General features: G+C 41.2%; 1 protein-coding gene across 1 annotated transcript in view; it reads right to left on the minus strand.

Annotated features, from left to right (window-relative positions):
* The window catches only part of DPYD (dihydropyrimidine dehydrogenase), a 2051548-nt gene that overhangs the window by 460836 nt on the left and 1568566 nt on the right, over nucleotides 1–22146 (minus strand). The window contains exons 17-18 of the mRNA XM_077452870.1: nucleotides 14963–15083; nucleotides 5429–5548 (exon numbers count right to left, since the gene is read on the minus strand). Coding sequence (XP_077308996.1) covers nucleotides 5429–5548; nucleotides 14963–15083 — 241 coding nt within the window. The remainder of the gene's footprint in view (nucleotides 1–5428; nucleotides 5549–14962; nucleotides 15084–22146) is intronic.

Here is a 22146-nt window from a genome sequence, read left to right on the forward strand (position 1 = left end):
CAGCATTAAATGACCCTGGAGAAACATTTGTTGAAATACTAAATACAGGCACTTCAGCTGGCAGTGGATTTGTGATAAGCATTTATATAATTTTTGCGGACTGACAACTTGTTGATCAAGGATCTAATGCCATATGACACAGATAGGCAATATAAATCCCTCTTTTTGGACTGGGAAAATCTGTGAGGTCAAAATCCAGTAAGTAACCAAGAATATTTTGTCCGTTTGAATATTGCTTAGAGGATATACCTACAAGTTGTGGGAACCTTGGCATATGGTTACCAGGATGAGAGCAGCAGTCATTGTCCCTACTATGGCAAAAATCGTGATGAGTCAGTATAACCATGCAGTGCCTGTTTTTCAATTTCATTCAGTCTGATTGTACTAAAAGAAATTTATGTTGGTAATACATACAATAAGTCTTTCATCTTACAACAGAGGATTATCAAGAGAAAAAGAACATTCTATATAGCATTTTTTTGCCTGTTCTCCTATAGAAGGAACTGTCTCTTTTCCAGCTGGAGATATCTCTTGACGGACGACTGACTGTTTGGCTTTAAATTACTGTTTCCCGGGTCATTTTGGAAAGCAATAGCGTTGATTGATATCCATGGTTTGGAGCTACGCTGCTGCCCTCTGAAATTGTACAGATTCTGCTCGCATTATAAGTGGATTGTGGGGGATTATATAGGTGTTAGACTGGGGGTGTCAAATATTAGGAGACAGGGCCGGTGCACCCACTAGGCGGATTAGGCAGCCGCCTAGGGCGCACTGCCGCCTAGGGGCGCAGCCGACCCTTGCCTCCCCTTTCTTCCTCTTCTCCCACCCCCAAGCTCCCGGCAGAGCCACTGACAGGGGACCCGGAGAGCAAGGAGTTCAGTGCGGCGGGAGGGTGGTAGCCGAGCGCTGTGGTGTGCAGCTTCTCCCCTCTCCCTCCCAGGATTTCACAATGCTGGAGGGAGAGGGACGTCTGTGTAGCAAGGCAGGGAGCCAATAGCGCTCCTCTTCTGATTGGGAGGGCGTGACTGCTGAGTTGCTCCGCCTCCCACTAACTCCTTAGCCAATCGTATTGTCCAGCCCGCCACATTTGACCAGAAGATGTTGGTCAGAGCAGGGAGGGATGGAGAGGACCCGACATACCTGAGCATGGGGAAGGTATGAGATAAAACTTGTCCCAATGCTGGCTGCAGAAACGTATCAGTGTTCTCCTTCTCCTGTGCTGTGTTTAGGATATGCAGAGATCACACTGATCGGGATGACTTCCCCTTGTCTTCTCAAGCTACTTATCTGTGGTTTTATTTATTTACACTGAACACAGGACAGGAGAATGCTGATTAGACTTCTGCAAGACCTGCAATGACTGCTGTTTCTATAGCTATATGTGTCCATCCATGATTTGTTTGACCTTTTATTTATCTTTGAAGGAATTAGGTTGGTCAGGCTGGGAGCGTCTCAGACCTGTTAACCATTTACTGTCCTCCTGTGCTTGAGAAATTACTGTTAGTTTTTTTTGTTTTTTTGGCACATTGTTATATCTTGTAAACTCCTGTTTACACATATTGCAGTGATCAATGTTTTTCCACACTGGTCACTGCTAGCCTAGGAAACGCTTGTACTATGTCCCCAGTCTCTGACCCTCTTCTGTACCCTGTCGTCAGTCTCTGACCCTCTCCTGTACCCTGTCCGCAGTCCCTGACCCTCTCCTGTACCCTGTCCGCAGTCCCTGACCCTCTTCTGTACCCTGTCGGCAGTCTCTGACCCTCTCCTGTACCCTGTCGGCAGTCTCTGACCCTCTCCTGTACCCTGTCGGCAGTCTCTGACCCTCTCCTGTACCCTGTCCGCAGTCCCTGACCCTCTCCTGTACCCTGTCCGCAGTCCCTGACCCTCTCCTGTACCCTGTCGGCAGTCTCTGACCCTCTCCTGTACCCTGTCCGCAGTCCCTGACCCTCTCCTGTACCCTGTCCGCAGTCCCTGACCCTCTCCTGTACCCTGTCCGCAGTCCCTGACCCTCTCCTGTACCCTGTCGGCAGTCCCTGCCCCTCTCCTGTACCCTGTCGGCAGTCTCTGACCCTCTTCTGTACCCTGTCGGCAGTCTCTGACCCTCTTCTGTACCCTGTCGGCAGTCTCTGACCCTCTTCTGTACCCTGTCCGCAGTCTCTGACCCTCTTCTGTACCCTGTTGGCAGTCTCTGACCCTCTCCTGTACCCTGTCCGCAGTCTCTGACCCTCTCCTGTACTCTGTCGGCAGTCTCTGACCCTCTCCTGTAGCACGTTTTGCAGTCTTTGACCCTCTCCTGTACCCTGTCGGCAGTCTCTGACCCTCTCCTGTAGTATTTCTGCAATCAAGGGGGGCTATAGGTATGTTGGGTGGTGAGGGAAGAGGGCTGTGGGCGCAGTGGGTGGTAAAGCAAGGGAGGCTGCAGGCACAGTAGATGATGAAGAAAGGGGTCCCAGATGCAGTGGGTGGGGATGAAAGGCATGCCTAGGCACAAGTGATGGTTAAGGCGGGCCTGTAAAGAAAAATGTAATGTATAATTCAGGGCAAGGGGCTTCATAATCCAGAGCCCACCAAAATCTTCAGCACCAGGCCCATGATGCTCGTAATCCAGGCTGAGCAGTTGCACTTGCAATTGGCCCTGGTGTTCACAGTGAAATAATTAAAACTGACAGATTGTCACACAATACACACTGGGATCTGTGATCAAAGGGTGTGTTGTGCTATTATTAAATGACACTTCACAAAGCCATGCAGGGTATGTTTTTTTTTTTTTTTTTTGGGGGGGGGGGGCGCAAGTAGCTGGTCTTGCCTAGGGTGCAAAATAGTCTAGCACCGGCCCTGTTAGGAGAGGGTGGTAAGCATCCACTGTATCATGTATTCCTCTGCTCTTTTGTGAGGGTGGTTTATTTCTAACATTTTATACAGATATGGCTTATTGGGGAATGGGTTACATCTTTGTATAGGGATGGTGGTAGAGGGATTTTTATGTATGGAGTCAGTATTGGGGATTTAGGGATTTTTATATGCTTGTTGTTTATCTTTGCTATTGATAGCTTAATAAATGTTGGTAATTTAACTCTTTAGGGTGTATTAGTATCAATTTCTTTTTTGTTTGTTTTTTTTCTTTTAGAGGGATCAACAAGAGGCAGTGATGTTTCAGAAGCTGGAACTTACAGTACAGTGGGTTTCCAATGATGAGCATTTCTTTTCAGGGGGAGTTTTTGCCGATTGGGCTGGCTTGAGGTAGGTAGGGAGGGTAGATTTTTTTGGAGAGAGGGTTTTTGCCTGAATTCCAGTACTCTGGGCTGTGTACAGTATAAAATACCCCTGATCCCTATGTGCAACATACAGCAGGACAGATAGAGTGCAGCAGTCAGGATTATGTAACATACTGTGTAATTCACATTCTCCTGACTGCAATACTCAGAACATTGTTTGATATGGTAGACACCCCCTTAAGCTCCATACACACTATCAGATTTTCTGCTTATTTTTTCCTTCAGATTTACCAAAACCATATAATATAAAGTCAAACCTTAGCAGTTTCAATTTGTATGCAACCAGGCAGGCCCTTGCACTACATGGTTTTGGTAAATCTGAAGACAAAAATCATCAGAAAGTCTGATAGTGTGTATGGGGCTTTACTGTTGAATGTTATCAATGTTACCTTTTAACTGTTGCACTCTGTATGCTGGACTGTATGTTACATACACACATACATGTTACATATCACACTGTACGTTATATACTTCTGATCCTTACATGTCAATGGCAATTATATACTTCTGACTGAAGTGTCAATTATCTTAACAGTCACTTATTACTAATAGTAAGTAGTTCCTGACTATGTTATTGACATTTATTTGTTAAGGCATGCTCAGACAAAGTGTTCTATCTATGTATTTTTTTCTGTGTGCATAAAAGTACAGTATATGTAATGGAAGAGTTTCCATTTTTGAAAATGATTGTGCTAACTTTCATATACAGTATGTCTGTGAAATTGTTATCTGCAGCACAGTCGTTAAAAGACCTTGTCACCAGATCAAGCTTTTTTTTTTTTATTAAAACACAAAACTATTTTTTCAAGTTGCTTTTTTTCCTTTATTCTTTAGTTTTGCTAAATAAATAGTGATCTGACACTTCCTGGAGTGTCAAATCCTGGTATCTTCTAATGCCTCTCACAGCTGTCACAGCTCATGCTGACCATGCTGGAGCACCTCCTTAATGGTACAATTAATCATGTGGCCCTGATGGTGTTCTGGGGAAAGTCTCACAGTAAAAAAAAAAAAAAAACCTTCATTCATTCATTTATAATATCAGCAAGAAACTCCTGCTTTTAGCCTCTGTACTATTATTATCAGTGTGTGGCTTTTTAGAGAGCTGCAAGCAGTACCTCAGGTGTGATTCAGCTCCTGAATTTCTCTGCTTGCATACAGCTCTGGAGAGGCCCCCTGCCAGGTTGTACACTGATAATGATAGTGTAGAGATTGAAAACAGAATGAATGTGCAATGGCAGCTACTGGGGGAGCTGGAAAATAGTAGGATCCTAAATTCCTAGAAGTGTCAGATTTCTGTTCATTTAGCAAATAAAAAATAAAATAAAATAGCTAGTAATTAAAAAAAATATCAAACGTATCATCTAGTATGCGTCAGGTTTTAATAAAAGCATCTAAGTAAAAAAGCTCAAACTGGTGACAGGGTCTCTTTAAAGCACATTTCGTGAGAACAGATACTGTGTCATATGTGTGCTTTGTATACAGCATCCCATTTAACTATACCCTTTTTAAGCAAATCCCACTGTCAGTGTGGCCACAAACACCATTTGGCGCAGAACGATTAGCGCAGCATCATACTTTAACTTGCTGTTCTCTGGGGTACCCCAGGTCTTTCACAATCCTAGAACCCCCCCCCCTTCTTTCAATACAGAATCTAATTTATGCACAGGGGTTCCCAACATCATAATTTAGCTACTTGTGTTTATCTTCACAAAACATGATTTATTGGTGGGAGCTGAGCATTTGGGAAACACGGCTAGATTTTATTAAAGTTATTTCAAAACAGTTCCTTATTTCCACTGCAGAACAGTCTGTTGATATTCTCTGTTTAGTTTTCAAAACTAGGATGTCTAAAATATAGAATGAAACAGCCAGAAAAAAAAAAAGTCTCAATGGAAAAGGTCATACATTGCCTCTCGTCTGGTGACCTTGCTCTGGTATTATACTGTTGGGTTCCACTATTAAGAAAAGGGCAACATCAGACTCTTCACACTCAATATGTTCCATCTGTCATAATGATTACAAGTGCACTGACCAGGACTGAGCTCAGAGAATTGACTCTTACAGTGAACATGCCATCTGAGCTTCTAACACAGACCCCCTGAGGTTTCAACAGCCTTTATGGAAGCGTTCAGAACATAAAGGGCAGCACCTACCAGACACACCACCATATGTGGTCCTACTTCCTCTTCCAACTGCAGGCCATGGTGTTCCGTCTGCCTTCAGTCCCATCAGTCCTGATACTGTATTCGTTGCAGTAACACCATCTGCACCACCTGTAATGCAGATAATTAATTAACTCATTGTTATTACATAGGTAGGAGAGGCTTGCCTCTTCTATACTATTTGTATTTTATATCAATATGGGTAAACTTATGAGGTTAATTTATTACAGAGGTAAGGAATGTACATTTACCAAACTGAATGTTCACTTTGAAAAGTGTTTGTTCAATGAGCGCAATATATAAAATGAAGTTGTGATCACTTCAATGTGCCTTTTGTAAGTGAAATCCAATGTTTTAAATTGTATTAGTCTGACAGTACTACATATTACAGCCTGATTGGGTGGCACTGCCCCTTCCTTCTCCCTATTTTGCAGGGAATTAGAAGCTAATTAATGGCAGATTTAAGTTCATTTTTATGAATACATTTAATGGTTAAACCCAACTTAAATAAATAAATAAATTAATTTTTTTTTGTCAAGAAAAATGTGTACATTTATTTTTATTTTTTCACAAGGGCCTGGAAAGCATTCCACTCACATTCAGGGGTTTATGGGCAATTCCATACTTCTGTAGACTCTTTCTCCACCTCCCTGCCCATAGTAAGGTATGGGTGTTCAGTTAGAGAGTTGGAGGATGTATCAATGGCCTACCAGTGCAATTATCACCACATTTGTATTCCACTCAGAACTACAAGATGTGGTGGCAGAATGACGCAGCTGTGCAGGTGGAGTCCCACGCAGCTATTCTGATTTCAAAAGTGACAATGTCTGCATAGGAGAACACCTGCATGCACTAAATATGGGTGTAACATGTAACATGCTGCAAAAGATGAAGTTAGCCTTTAAAGATTAAAACCAGTACTACCATTTCGGTATACTTCACTATTGACATCTGTATATTAGGTCTAGTTCATTTACTGGCTACCTCCAGGGCTATGAGAATTTTGATAGGCCTGTTATTATTTTATGCTCGCAAGTCTATATTCCTTAAATGGAAATCTCCACAGGCCCCGACTTTGGAAGTCTGTGGTTAATAAAATTATGCCATTGTACAAATTTACATACAGTATGAATCTAGAGGATATCCTAAAAAAAAAAAAAAAAAAATCTAGGGTATAGGACATTTGGACGGAGTCCAAAGACACAATTGTTTCAATGGAACTGGCCCAATGAGCCACACTGACCTGCTTCTCATTATTTGATATTGATCAACTCAGTATACTGTAGGATAGTCTTCCCCTGATGTCTGCTTAATGTCTGCCAGTAGTACCTACTAAGGTTGCCTTAGGCTTTGGTTGCCAAATATTTAATTTTTATTTTGTTTACTGTACATGCTTTGTTGTTGCATGTTGTGCTTGTTCTCTTGGCATGGATATGCCCATCAGTCTTTGTTTTGTACACACTTCCATTTTTTTTTTATTCAATAAAAAGAATTTACAAAAAAAAGATAAACACCAGGTAAATATAATAACAAAATTAATAGAGCTCATTATTCATGAATAAATGATTTTTTAAATGCAGCTTAAGGACCTGAATGTGACCTGGTAGCTGCCCTTTAATTCCCTGTAAAACAGTATTAAAGGGGTTGTAAAGGTAAAAGTTTTTTCACCTTAATGCATTCTATGCATTAAGGTGAAAAAACATCTGACAATACTGGCCCCCCCAGCCCCCCGTTATACTTACCTGACCCCTCGAATGTCCCGCGCTTGTCCCCAACATCCTCTTCACAGATCAGCCTGGCCGCTGATTGGTTACAGTGGATGGATTGAAAGCAGCGCAGCCATTGGCTCTCGCTGCTGCCAATCACATCCAATGACGTGGCGAGCCAGAGGGCAGGGCCGAGTAATACAGAGAGCGGCTATAGCCACCGGCTGTATCACGGGAGCGCACCCGCAAGCACTCCACATCATGCGAGGGAGCTCACATGAAGTTGGGAGCCGAGGGAACCGAGACAGCCGCCGAGGGACCCCAGAAGACCAGGTTCGGGGCCACTCTGTGCAAAATGAGCTGCACAGTGGAGACAAGTATTGTTATTTTTAAAAAAAAAAATCCTTTACAACCCCTTTAAGACTGGGAGGGCAGAGTGATTGCATTTCTACCGGGCTTTGTGAATGGAATAGAAAAAACAGAAGTTGAAGGCACAATGCTGCAGCAATTCATAGACATGGTTACGATACAGTGGGGAGCTGGAAATGCAGCTCCCGCTGCACAGCTCAGGAGTTCTTAGCTCAGCATTTTACAGAAGTAATAAAAAAAAATAGCATTAACGTGTGAATTAAAGAGTTTCAAAAAATCTGTGCCTGATTTACCCAGCTATGCTGCCTGACAGGACTGTGAAACAGCCCTCATATACATATTTTATTTCTGTTTTTAGCTCTTTGTCTCAAATTCAGCTTTAAGGTTTTTTCTATGTATAGCAAAGTGGATAAAAAATGGGTCTGCCTACAGTTCTGCTTTAATCACTTGCCTATAAAATGAAACAGACATGTAGCAAATCAATAATTAGACAAACACATTTTTACTAGGGATGGGCCAAACATCCTGTGATTCAGTTCACACTAGAACACCTTGAACAGGTAAAAAGTTCTAGTGAACCCTATTAAAGTCTATGGGACATGAACAAGAAAAATAAAAAGTCCTAATTTTAAAGTCACATATGCATGTTATTGCCATAAAAAGTATATGGACACAGTTATGGGGAAAGTTTTTAAAAAATATAGTTTTTTCATAAGCAGTGATTTTAATAATGTTTGAAGTGCAACAATAATGAAATATTCATTTAAATATCGTGCCTGGGGTCCCCTTAGTCTGGCTGTAAAGTGACGCATCTATGTGATGTGTAGAACAGTGCCGCATGCAATAATGACATTTCTAAAGGAAAAATGTAATTTAAACTTGCTCACGGCTGTAATGTACTGCCAGCTCCCAGCATTATAGATAACATATCTATGAAAAAAAACGCATGGGGTCCTTTGGGTCTGATAAGGATTTAAAAAAAAATTGGCGTGGGGTCCCCCCCAAAATCCATACCAGACCCTTATCGGAGCATGCAGCCTGGAGGTCAGGATAAGGTGGGAAGAGTGAGTGCCCCCCTCCTGAACCATGCCAGGCCACATGCCCTCAACATGGGGCGGTGAGTCCTCCCTCCCCAAAACACCTTGTCCCGATGTTTATGAGGAGAAGGGCCTCTTTCCTACAAACCTGGCTATTGGTTGTTGTGGTCTGGGGGCAGAGGGCTTATTGGAATCTGAAAACCCCCTTTAACAAAGGGGCCCACAGATCCCCCCCCATATGAATGGGTAGGGGTACATTGTACCCCTATGTGAATGGGTAGGGGTACATTGTAGTAGGGGTACATTGTACCCCTACCCATTCATCAAAAAAGTGTCAAAGGGTAAAAACCACAAGAGACAGTTTTTTTTTAAAATTCCTTTATTAAAAAAGAAAAAAGTGTCCCGCGATGTACATCCACCATCAATCACGCCGCTCCACTGACCTGAAAAATAGAAAAACTGAATAAAACTGCGCCTCCATGGCCCCCAGCGACTGCTGTCCTTTTGCTTTGACAGCTCTTATATAGGCAAAAGCGGGGCCACCCACTGACGTAACTGGATGATCCCGCCCCCTCTGACATCACATGATGTTAGAAGGGGGCGGAGGTCACTCGGCTATGTCACCCGGGGGCTCTGCCCTTGCCTATATAACAGTTGCCTAGGCCAAAAGACAGCAGTCACAGGGAGGCCAGCCTATGAAGGCGGAGCTTTTTTTTTATATTTACCGGGTCCACTGGATGGCATGATTGAAGATGGATGGACATCACAGGACACTTAATTAACCACTACAGCCCCGGACCAATAAACACCTTAAGGACCAGAGGTCTTTTTCCAATTTCGCACTGCGCTGCTTTAACTGGTAATTGCGCGGTCATGCAATATTGCACCCAAACGAAATTTGCGTCCTTTTCTTCCCACAAATAGAGCTTTCTTTTGATGGTATTTGATTGCCTCTGCGATTTTTATTTTTTGCGATATAAATGGAAAAAGAGCGAAAATTTTGAAAAAAAAAGATATTTTCTTATTTTTGTTATAAGAAAAATCGAATAAACTAAATTTTAGTCATACATTGAGGGCAAAATTTATTCAGCCACATGTCTTTAGTAAAAAAAATGTCAATAAGCGTATATTTTTTGGTTTGCGCAAAAGTTATAGCGTCTACAAACTAGAGTACATTTTCTGGAATTTACACAGTTTTTAATTTATGACTGCCTATCTCATTTCTTGAGGTGCTAAAATGGCAGGGCAGTACAAACCCCCCCAAATGACCCCATTTTGGAAAGTAGACACCCCAAGGAAATTGCTGATGGGTATGTTAAGCCCATTGAATATTTATTTTTTTTGTCCTAAGGGATTGAATAATGACAAAAAAAAATAAAAATTTTACAAAAAGTTGTCACTAAATGATATATTGCTCACACATGCCATGGTTATATGTGGAATTGCACCCCAAAATATATTCCGCTACTTCTCCCTAGTATGGGGATACCACATGTGTGGGACTTTTTGGGAGTCTAGTCGCGCACGGCACCCTGAAAACCAATCACCACCTTCAGGATTTCTAAGGGTGCAAATTTTTGATTTCACTCCTCACTACCTATCACAGTTTCGAAGGCCATAAAATGCCAAAATAGCACAAAACCCCCCAAAATGACCCCATTTTGGAAAGTAGACACCCCAAGCTATTTACTGAGAGGCATGTTGAGTCCATGGAATATTTTATATTTTGCCACAAGTTGCGGGAATATTACAAACTTTTTTTTTTTTGCACAAAGTTGTCACTAAATGATATATTGCTCACACATGCTATGGGCATATGTGAAATGACACCTCAAAATACATTCTGCTGCTTCTCCTGAGTACAGGGATACCACATGTGTGGGACTTTTTGGGAGCCTAGCCGCGTACGGGACCCCGAAATCCAAGCACCGCCTTCAGGATTTCTAAGGGCATACATTTTTTATTTTACTCCTCACTACCTATCACTACCTATCACAGTTTTGAAGGCCATAAAATGCCAAGATGGCACAAAACCTCCCCAAATGACCCCATTTTGGAAAGTAGACACCCCAAGCTATTTGCTGAGGGCCATGTTGAGACCATTGAATATTTTTTTTTTGTCCCAAGGGATTGAATAATGTCCAAAAAAAAAAAAAATTTTTTTTTACAAAAAGTTGTCACTAAATGATATATTGCTCACACATGCCATGGTTATATGTGGAATTGCACCCCAAAATATATTCCGCTACTTCTCCCGAGTATGGGGATACCACATGTGTGGGACTTTTTGGGAGTCTAGTCGCGCACGGCACCCTGAAAACCAATCACCACCTTCAGGATTTCTAAGGGTGCAAATTTTTGATTTCACTCCTCACTACCTATCACAGTTTCGAAGGCCATAAAATGCCAAAATAGCACAAAACCCCCCAAAATGACCCCATTTTGGAAAGTAGACACCCCAAGCTATTTACTAAGAGGCATGCCACAAGTTGCGGGAATATTTGAAACTTTTTTTTTTTGCACAAAGTTGTCACTAAATGATATATTGCTCACACATGCTATGGGCATAAGTCAAATTACACCCCAAAATAAATTCTGCTGCTTCTCCCGAGTACGGGGATACCACATGTGGGGGACTTTTTGGGAGCCTAGCCACGTACGGGACCCCGAAAACCAAGCACTGCCTTCCGGATTTAAATATAAAATGCTACCAAAAAAACTGTTAGCGATCGCAGGGATCAGGCCTGACTCTGCGATCGCTGCAGTTATGTGTTTAGTGTTTTGTAAGTGACAGTGATCGATCGATACTGCACTTGGGTGAGCTGGGCAGAGGGGCAAAACGCAGGTGCTAGCATCTGGGCTGATCCCACTAACAATGCGTTTTTTTGGAACCCTGAACTGCTGGGGACGTTAGTATAGATCTGATCAGATCAGATATTGATCTGTTCAGATTCTATACCACTACAGGAGGTTTATGCTTTGCGTGTGGGTGTTAGCGGTACTGGCACTAACCTAGCGCTGCCTGGGGCGACGCAGACCCTGACCCTAAAACCTAATTGATATCACCCGCCGGGTGATCAGGGGGTTAAACCTTTATTGGGTAATAAATGGTGGGTGCCCCGATGCTATAAAAAGCAAACTAACCAGAGTCACCCGTAACACTGATACGGTGATCAGTGGTGAAAGGGTTAACAAGGGGCAATCAGGGGGTTCAAATTTTTATTAGGTAGTATATGGGGGTCCCTGGCGCTATATAAAAACCTGACGGGGAACCTAAATAACTAACTGGCTAACCAGCGTCACCAGTGACACTTATACTGTGATCGCTGGTGAAAGAGTTAACTAGGGACAATCAGGGGGTTAAAACCATTATTGGGTAGTATATGGGGGTACCTAATGCTATAAAAACCTGGCGGAGAACCTAAAAAAATAACTAGCTACCTAACGACACTAGTGACACTAATGCAGCGATCAGAAAAATGATCGCTTAGTGACACTGGCAAAAGGGGGTGAAAGGGTTAACTAGGGGCAATCAGGGGGTTAAAACCATTATTGGGTAGTATATCGGGGTACCTAGCGATATAAAAACCTGGCGGTGAACCTAAAAAAATAACTAGCTACCTAGCGACAGTAGCGACACTGATGCAGCGATCAGAAAAATTATCGCTTAGTGACACTGGCAAAAGGGGGTGAAAGGGTTAACTCTAGGGGCAATCAGGGGGTTAAATCTTTATTGGGGGGTGATAGGGGGCTACCCTGGACCTAACACTAACTGCCCTGACAGTTTTAACTGTTACAACTGACACTGAATGCAGTGATCAGTAAAGAAATTATCAATGCAATCAGTGACACTGTGACTGGGGGGGGAGGGGGGGCGGGGGGGGGGGATCGGGGGGCGATCGGGGGGGGGGTTGTGTACCTATGTGTACCTATGTGTCAGTGTAGTGTTTTGGTGCACTTACTTTTAGTCTTCTCCTCGTAGTCCGGTCAAAAAGACTGCCCGAGGAGAATGACATCACTTCCTCCTTCCTGTGTAAACAATACACAGTGGGAGGAAGCTTGTCATTGGCCAGGAGCGATCCAGAGGGGGTGGCCAGAAACCAACGGCCATCCCCTCATCACGGATCGCTCCTGGATCGAACAGGACTGCCGTATCCAGCGGGAGGGGGTCCGATCGGACCCCCCACCCGCTGGAAGGCAGGCACGTACATCTACGTGCTTGTGCCTGCCTGTGCCATTGTGATGACGTACAATGGCAATACGGCGGTCCTTAAGTGGTTAAGCAATTGCCAAAACTGTTTGTGGTTTTTACTTTTTGACACTATTTTTGGTGAATAGGTAGGGGTACAATGTACCCAATACCTATGCACACAGGGGATGGAGTGGGATCTGGGGGTTCCCTTGTTAAAGGGGGAGCCAAATTCTGATAAGCCCCGCCCTATCCACAGACCCCAACAACCACCGGCTAGGGTTGTCGGAAGAGGCCCTTCAACAGCTGTCAATGCACTGCAATCTTGCAGTACATTATGGGGTGCTCTGCAGTGGGCGATGTTCGTAAGTTCGACTTGAACATCGAGCCCATGCCTCATTTTTACCAGGAGTGTTAGGGGTATATTTATTAATCTAGACATTCGGTGCACATTATCTACAGGTGAATCTTCCATGAGAGAATATCTGGTAAAATTCTTTGATTTATAAATAGACCCTTTCGTGTTCTGCTTTACATTACAATGTAAAAATATCATCACCGTGGCCATGTTAAAAAAAAATCTACAACCTCTAGGCAAAATTATGTTGAGAAGTCCAACTTAATGCAGATTATATACAGTTTATACACTGTTCTCTGTTCCACTTTTGTTGAGAAAAAATAGCCTCCCTGAATAATCAATGTACATTGCAAGAATTTTAATAAACTTTGTTGCAGATTCAAATTAGTTTCTGTTCTGAAGGAATAGCTCTTTGTTGGGCCATGTCTTGTGTAGGACATATTCTGAATGGGAGTGACATTTTCATTTTTGATGATTTGATGCACTTGCAGAACTCTATGGAGGAAAGAGGTCGGATCTGCAATCATTTCAAAGTGATTAAGCCTTTAGAGGCATCTCACCAAAACTGAAACTCTTGTTGCAGAGGATCCCTAAAATCTGATCTCTAGGAAAATCAGTGAGTCAATAAAACAAGCAGGAAATTACATCTCCGGGGGAGTTCCATACACTAAATGTGAATGGAACGCATCCAGGTTGCCATGTTGCATTTCATTTAACAGAGCTACAGGTTAAGAAGGAAATATTTTTAATATTGTCTGACCGGCCAGGCTGTGCGCTCGGATAAGGGTCTGGTATGGATTTTGGGGGGAACCTACGCCATTTTTTCAGCGTAGGGGTTCCCCTTAAAATCCATACCAGACCTAAGGGCCTGGTATGCTCTTGGAGGGGAACCCACGCCAGTTTGTTATTTAAAATTTGGCGTGGAGTTCCCCCTCGAGAGATGATTATTCTGTGATTGGCCGCAGCCAAAGTCGCCTGGCCTAGGGCGACTTGAAGTCGTGTTGTAAGTCGCCCCAAGTAATGTTGAAGTCGTCCCAAGTCACGCTGTGACTCATACTCAAGTCGTGTCCAAGTTGCCTCCTAATGTCGTACTGGAAGTCATGTTGCCCCTGTGGGAATGACTCTAAACCTATTATTTTAAATTAAAACAGTCTTCAACACCAGTAAACACCTGGGGTTTCTGCAGGTAGTTACACATACCTTGCAGAGTGCTCCAGGAAGGGGAAAGACAGTGACATATTATGCAAATATAGCTTTTGCCCTCACATTCCCCACTTCACTTTTGCTCTAATACATGGTAGCCTCACTGATTAATGACAATGCTTGAAATATAGGAGTAAGCCAAGCTAGCCATACTTGGCTTAAATTTCAGCTGATTCCTGTTAAATAGGACAGAATTTAAGCTGTGGTTGGAAGCACCATCTGACTCAAAAAAGTCTAGGTGGATAATTGGTATCTGAACAGCAGCTGCATCCATCCCAAGTGTGGATGGAGGAATCTACAGCAACTTGATTTATCAAACAGACTAATGTAAAATACAGTGTGCTGCACTCAAATACATATCAAAATAAAAATGAATTTATAAGTTTTAAATGGTTATAAATCAACTTTTTTCAAGCCCAATTCATTAAAAGCAAAAGCGGAAATAAGTTATTTTGAATAGAAATGACAACACAATAGTAAAACTATATAAAGGGCAGTAATGTGTAAATAGAAAAAAAAAGATAATAAATAATGATTGTTAATAATAATAGAACGGAGTAAAGCAAAAATATTTTCTTCCTATTATCCAGCAGCATTGTCCTAATTAGACTCTGATCTTATATGTGACACATATTTTGCATGGTGACATTATTTCCATCTCACCTTCTTGAGCAGCCATTGCAATCAGTACAACATCTGTGACATTAGGGGTCAGCTTGGCAAAGAAAGGAATTCTGACAGCTTGTCTAACCCAGCGGCAGATGTTGCGCACCAGTTCTGGATCCTGTTCAAATAGGTCAGATATAAAAAAAGAAAAATTGGTAATTTGTCTAATCTAATGAAAACATGGAGCAATGAAGGAAAAAAATTCCATTAACAGAGCTATTCTTGTAACGCAGTGAAATCAATAATTGAACTGAACTCATTGTAACAAGCAGTGAGTATGTATTGTAGTGCTGTAATGTAATATAGTTCTTAAGAAAAAATGAAATGAATAATAAAGTAATTAACACAGGAGGAGTAAATAGGACAACACAGCACTGTAAAATGTAACATTTAACATATACGATTTGTTATTAAATTATTATTTTACAAGTAATGTAACTCATGCATATGACATAGAAACGGAGGCACATGGAACATAAAGTAAATTGCAACATTGCAAGTTTTGTAACAGTACCAATCAATCATTTGTTCAGTGGCTTGGATACAGTAAACTGAAATTTTATTGGTTATTATGAAAAATTGCAGCCTATGGTTAACTAATGTTCCTTGGATTATCTAATTTAATAAACCCAGATTTGCACAGGAATAAAAATCATACTGACATTGGAGAGAGTTAAAGAAAAAGTATAGCCAAATCTATTGTGGCTTTACTTCTCTTGTAGAACAAACTACACGTCTGTGTGGGCCAGCAGCTGGCTCATCCTCACGACCATTCAATGAATGCCTGAGCTAGCACCACCCACCCCCTCCACAGCCCAGCACTCCAATGAGCGCTGGAGAAGCAGAGCAGAGCACAGGTGACTGCCAGTCATGGCTCTCTGCTCAGAGTGGAGAGGAGAATTGAGCTGAGTGGTCTTTGATAACTCAGTTCTCACTGCAGTGCCAGCAGAGGACAGATGCAGCATTGATTCAATGCTACATCCAACTAGGCGAGTATAAATGTTTTTTTTTTTTTTTTTAAAGTCCATATGTCTCTTTTAAAAGGCTACATCTCCAAAAGTATTATGTATTAGTATACACACTATCTGACTTTCTGCAAACAAAACCGTGAAATTTTGTCTGAAAGGTGTTGGCTCAAACTTGTCTTGCATACACACGGTCACACAAATGTTGGCTAACAAATATGAACGTAGTGATGTACTAAGTGGTTTTTCACCTCTTTAGCACCACCCTTTGGATTCCTTCTGCTAATTTCGTGTTAGTAGAAGTTTGGTGAGTGTTGATTCGTGCTTTCCTTTTTGCATTTTTCATTTAGCACTTTTCAGTTTGCGCTTTTCATTTTGTGCTTTTCAGTTTGTTTCTGAACAGCCATTCGTCAACCAGACATGTTGCGGAATCGGAGGAGATAAGGTGTTATTTATTATTGACCTTGGAGTTATTGCTTTGACATATTTTGGTTGAATAATGATTTTATTTGGTATATTTTCTATATTTTTGGATTCATGGAATGCACTTTTTGGTTAAGTTCTATTGGCAGATAGCATGTCTATTTTTTTCTTTTAATGCACAATAAAAATGTGGAGAATACTTGTGTTTTACTTCAAATGACAGTTTGGGAGAAGGCAGTTACATTTAAAAAAAAAAATACTATATAAAATTAACAAGGGACATCAACATAGTTTATCTTTGATCTTAAAAACTATAGGATAATGGTGTTGTGGTAACTTGCAGACATTTAGAAAAAAACATATTATTATTCTTGATATCAATAGAAAAAAAAAGCCTTTGAAAATTTGTTTGCAATAATAATTACATCAGTATCACCAGCAAAGCAACTTCATCATTATACCATTAAAGAAGAAGAGAATTATGCACTGCATTTGGAGATTTCATAATTTGCCACGTCACGAATGTGAATTCTCCATTACGAACGGTATTTTACAAGACCAACCGCTTCTGGCTCATCCTTGCTTCCGAGCATGCGTGTTTGTACTTTGGACTTTTGTCTGACGGGCAACACACATATTTGTTTGCGGAAAATTTGAAAATATGCTAACCAACATTTGTTGGGGGAAATTCCAACAACAATTGTCTTGTGGAGCATATACATGGTCGGATTTTCCGCCAACAGCCTGACATCCAACATTTTCCCGTCGTGTGTACGGGGCTTTAGAAAGCAAAAGTGCTGTTCTAAAACTTAGTATTTAAAATCAGTAATACTTTTTACTTCAGGAAAAAATAAATATCTCTGGGTTTGCTTGTGCTTCCCTTCCAGAACTCTGATACATGAAACTAGAATGACAGATTTTAGCAGAATCTGGTGATGGCTTCTGGAACTGAAACATGATTGCAATATACAAATACTGTATACTTTATTTGAACCCTAGAACCTCAGTGCTCAGCTTTAACTTCAAACAAGAGCAGTAGACAAAATTATAGGGTGGGACCCACTAGTAGTTACAAGGAAAAGATGAAAAATGTTTTAGATGTCTTTTTAGTGGGAGAGAAGTTCAATGGTAACTTAAATAGTAAATAGCACTTATGGCAGTAGGAAAATAACAGAAGGCTTCATTCAATAAAGCTATAAAATTGTAAAGAAGGTAACACACAACAACATTTATTTGTAGGAAAGACATATTATTGGAAAGAAAACAAAGATGAACAATCCATATAGTGGCTACTGAATTCTGCTGCTTGCTTTATTGAACATATTTGCAAACCTGAATGTTCAAGATTATTTTAGGTATTATTTTAGAGGCTGCAGTCTCTACCAGTCAAAAAACATGAGTTCACGAACTGCTGATAAGTTTTCAATGCTTCATTAGCTGCAGTGTAGCAATTTTCTCAAAATGAAGAGATCTGAAATACTAACTCATTACAGGTCAGTGGCATAGCAACAAGGAGAGCAAGAGTAGTAGTCTCAGTTAGGTTCATAATCTCTGGGGACCTAACTCTAATAATGCTTGTTTCTATCTCTGTTGGTGCATAAGTGGAAACAACAGCAAGGTATATCTGTTAGGAAATTCGTTCAAAGAAGGTATTGTGCAGACATGCCATAGGGTTCTGGGGCAGTTTGATAAATGCAGTCCAGAGGAATTGATATCACACAGATTTGCAGGGTCTTCACAAGCAAAGACTTGATTGCCTATATACTGAATATAATTTGTATACTCTGGTAGATTCTATCATGTTTGCAAATATTGTTGTCATCTATAACATATACATAGCCTGTCAATTTAAAACAGATTATATTTCAATATAGCAAAACCTCTAGGCAATGTTCTATTCCTGGCAATACCCACCAACATTTTGTCTAAGACAGACCCTCATCAATGCAGAAATAGTGAATGAGATTTGGGAAATGCTGTTACTATTCCTCGTAATCAGCTCAGAACACAGATATGATGTCCAGATGGACAATGATGCACAGTTATCTAGAGGTTGCTCAGCTATAATCTTAGAAGTCGTACAGTTGAGCATGCATGAAACTTGTCAACTAATCAACAAAAAAGATGATCTTCCAAAGAGTGCAACTAAATGCAATTCAGGAGCCTGGCATTTGAATTTTGCAGCTGTCATACATATCCCATGTGTGGCCAGCTGGTGCTGGCAGAAGTGTCGGTACAGACAAAGGATTAGAGCACAGGGGACAGTGAGATTGGCAGTTACATGAAAGCAACATGATGAAGAAAGTGGTTTAATTCATTAAGTTTGCTGCAACCATGCTGTTCTTTGAAAATATTTAATACATGTCCACGAGTGACAGTTTTTTTTTTTGAAGACTAAATTCATTGCATCAGATTTTTAAACCTGACAAACTAAACAAAGACCTAAATTAATAATTATTCTGAGCACTGATTTTGAAAATTTTGGTGACTCACATTGTGGGCCTGATTTATTAAAGTGTAAAGTGAGGTGAACTGCAATGCAATAAAGTGATCCTGGGCCTTTACAAAGTAAGATAAAGTATACCCATTTTCCCTTAAATCACCAAAGCAAAAGAAGAAAAGTCAGATTTTATTGTTATTCAAACTCTCCTGCACATGGTTGAACATTTAGAGACATTTAGCCAAGATAGGATTTCTCTTATTTTGGAAAGATTTCATTTCGCTTCATGTTGTTTTTATGAGACAGGAAGTGAAGTGAGAGCTCCTTAAAGCAGAGTTCCACCCATTTAAAAGTCAGCAGCTACAAAAAGTGTAGCTGCTGACTTTTAATAATCAGGGTCCAGCGATGTGGGTGCAGGAAGCCTTGCTGCTCTCCCCCTCCTCTCCGCTGTTCCGGCATTCTAACTGTGGGCGAGCCGTGCTTAACGCTGTGACTGGCCAGGCAATCTTCTAGGACCTGTAACGTGTCTCAGAAGATTGCAGGGAGGGAGGGGGAGAGGGGATCTTACTTCTGGCACTATGTCACCAGGGGAGGAAGTGGGAGCTGGGTGCCTGTAAAAACAGGGTACCCGCTCCCCCCCAAAAAAAATGACATGCCAAATGTGACATGCAGGGGGTCACCAGTACTTAAAGCAGAAGTTCCATTTTTTAATGGAACTCAGCTTTAGTGAAACTCTATTTTAAACAAAGAAAAAAAGGGTTTTAAATGTACTTTAACCCCCCTGGTGGTAATCCCGAGTGTGGCTGGGGGTTACATTTCAGTACCATTAGTGGTAACTCCCGAGTCACACTCGGGATTGCATTGCAGAATCCTGGTCCAGGTAACTTACAGGATCCTGCGATGTCCCCCTGCTGTGTCCCCGCCTTATGCTCTGTGTGTCGGGCTCCATTCCCTGTGAGCGTTGCAAAGCATGGGGGCGGAGTCCAGCAGCAAATTCAAAAAGTACAAAATAAATAACACATTCAGTACACTGTAATCTGTAATACATGTTACATTACTGTATCAAATCATTTCACATCCTTTTTATCCCTAATGCTTTGTCCAGAGCCCTGCATGCAGTTTTATATTATATACTGTTCTTTCTGCCTGGAAACTTGAGATTGTCCATGGCAACCAAAAGGTGTCCCTTTAAGCCAAAAGTGGTTTTAGACCAGCTAGAAAACAGTGATAGTAAATTAGAACATTTGCAGAATTGAGCGATAGTGATTCATGGGGAAATGTATTTTATTATTATATAATTTTTTTTATAAATATTTATAGTTATTATATTATAATTTATGATTTTGTGTTTCAAACTTTATCACACCTGGGATGTCTACTAGACTCTTGTTTGGACAGATTAAAGTTTGTTATTAATAAGAATTACAGGCCTACAATATAAAATGGCAAATTTTATGCAAAACAATGGACCATTTTGAGATTCAAAAATCTGACATAATCATACCTCCAAGGAAGTTAAAGAGGATCCCCAGTCATATTTATGTTTAGTGAAAGTCAGCAGCTACACAAACTGTTGCTACTGACTTTTAATAAACAGACACTAACCTGTTCCAGGATCCAGCAATGTCCTCACCCAAGCCGTGCCTTCCATTGGTCTTTTGTCCCCAGTGCCAGCATCTCAACTGTGGGCACCCCGGCTGTGACAGCTTGTGGCTCCACAGCCGGGGAGTCCACTGCACTTGTGAGAGCTGTGCTGTGCGAATGGCCTTGCAGTCTTCTTGGACCTGTGGCATGTGCCAGAACACTGCTGGGATGGGGGGAGAACTTTCGTTTGGATCGCCCAGTTGATCCGAGCAGAAGTGGAAAGGATACCTGTCAAAACCAGGTACCTGACCCCCCCCCCCCCCAAAAAAAAGTGCAATTTCATGAAGAGGAAGAATGCCTTAAAGCAGAAATTCACCTTTTTGGTGGACTCTGCTTTAACGTCTTCAAATGCACAGCTGTGAACTTGAGGTTCTGCCTCATATACATGCATTCTATGTTTCCCAATGTAGTAACATAAGAAACTTTTCATCCTTCAGATGAATGGTCAAATCAACACTAAAGATCCTCTTTGCAGTAAATATGGATTAGGGGGTGCATGGCATTTTACCTTCTCAGGCAAAACAGTGAGCCTATCAAAGAAACAAGAGACTGGCGAAACAAAAATACGATCAGCAATCTTATAAAGAGATATTTTTTTTTTTTGCATTTTTAGAAAAATTTTACTGGATGCAATAAAATATTTTAAAAAAAATACACAATAGGACTTCAAACTGTGGAAGGAAAAAAAAACCTTTGTTAGTAATGTAAGATTAATTCTAATAGTACTCATTCAAGGTTGTATTCCGAAGGAGGTTCCACCATCCTTATGTGATTGCTCTACATGTTTTGTGGTTGCCCGCTTCTTAAGGAGCATGTGAAGTTTAAAAGTTATTTCTTATCAAAATGTAAACATGAAAACATGTAAGGATTCCAGTTATACAGAGTCTCAATAGCAACATTCATACTTTATATGACCATACTCAACAGGATTACATTATTTTGTTTCAATCTTTCCTACATATCTCTCTGTCCACTTTTAGACGGTCTCTGAAAACTCATCTCTTCAGGGAAGCCTATCCTGCCTTCAGTTAATAACCAAATCTTTTATTTCTCCCATCAGTTCATACCTTTTGTTCCACCAGCCCCTCCCTATTAGATTGTAAGCTACCATGAGCAGGGCCCTGCTAAAGCTGGGTACACACTATTCATTTTTTTTTCATTCAACCCTGTGGGGGTTAGCTTCGGTCGGAGCCACTGTACTAACCATGCAAGGTTAGTTCAGCGATCTCCCCCATTGAGCTATTGTGTTCTGACAGGGGGACAGCCCCCCGCCAGAACAGCCATTGGCTGAGAGTGCTGATCAGGAGTCAGTTGGATGCTGGTTTTCCAGCATGCATGTCCAGCTTCTGTCGGACAGACTGACATACACATGGGCCGAATGTCGGCGTTTTTTTTTTTACGCGGCTGTTGGCTCCCTACATTTGACCTGTGTACGGCGCTTAACCCTCTTGTATTGAATTGTATTGATGCTGTATTGTTTCCCTTTTATTGTAAAACACTGCCGAAACTATTGGCCTTACATAAATCCTGTATAACAATAATATGTTGTTGTATTTTGTTTTTAAGTGTTTTTATATGTGATATCTAAAAAGATTTGTATATTTTATAATTCTATTCGTGTGGTTCCTACAATGTCCATGATGTTTTGGGTTTTGTGCATTATTTTAGTTATGTGGCATGACACCCATTAGTAATTTCATAGAAGTAGA

The sequence above is a fragment of the Lithobates pipiens genome, unplaced genomic scaffold (genome assembly GCF_037356315.1).
Source record: "Lithobates pipiens isolate NorthernLeopardFrog02 unplaced genomic scaffold, aLitPip1_a1.2 Scaffold_23, whole genome shotgun sequence".
Taxonomy (NCBI): domain Eukaryota; kingdom Metazoa; phylum Chordata; class Amphibia; order Anura; family Ranidae; genus Lithobates; species Lithobates pipiens.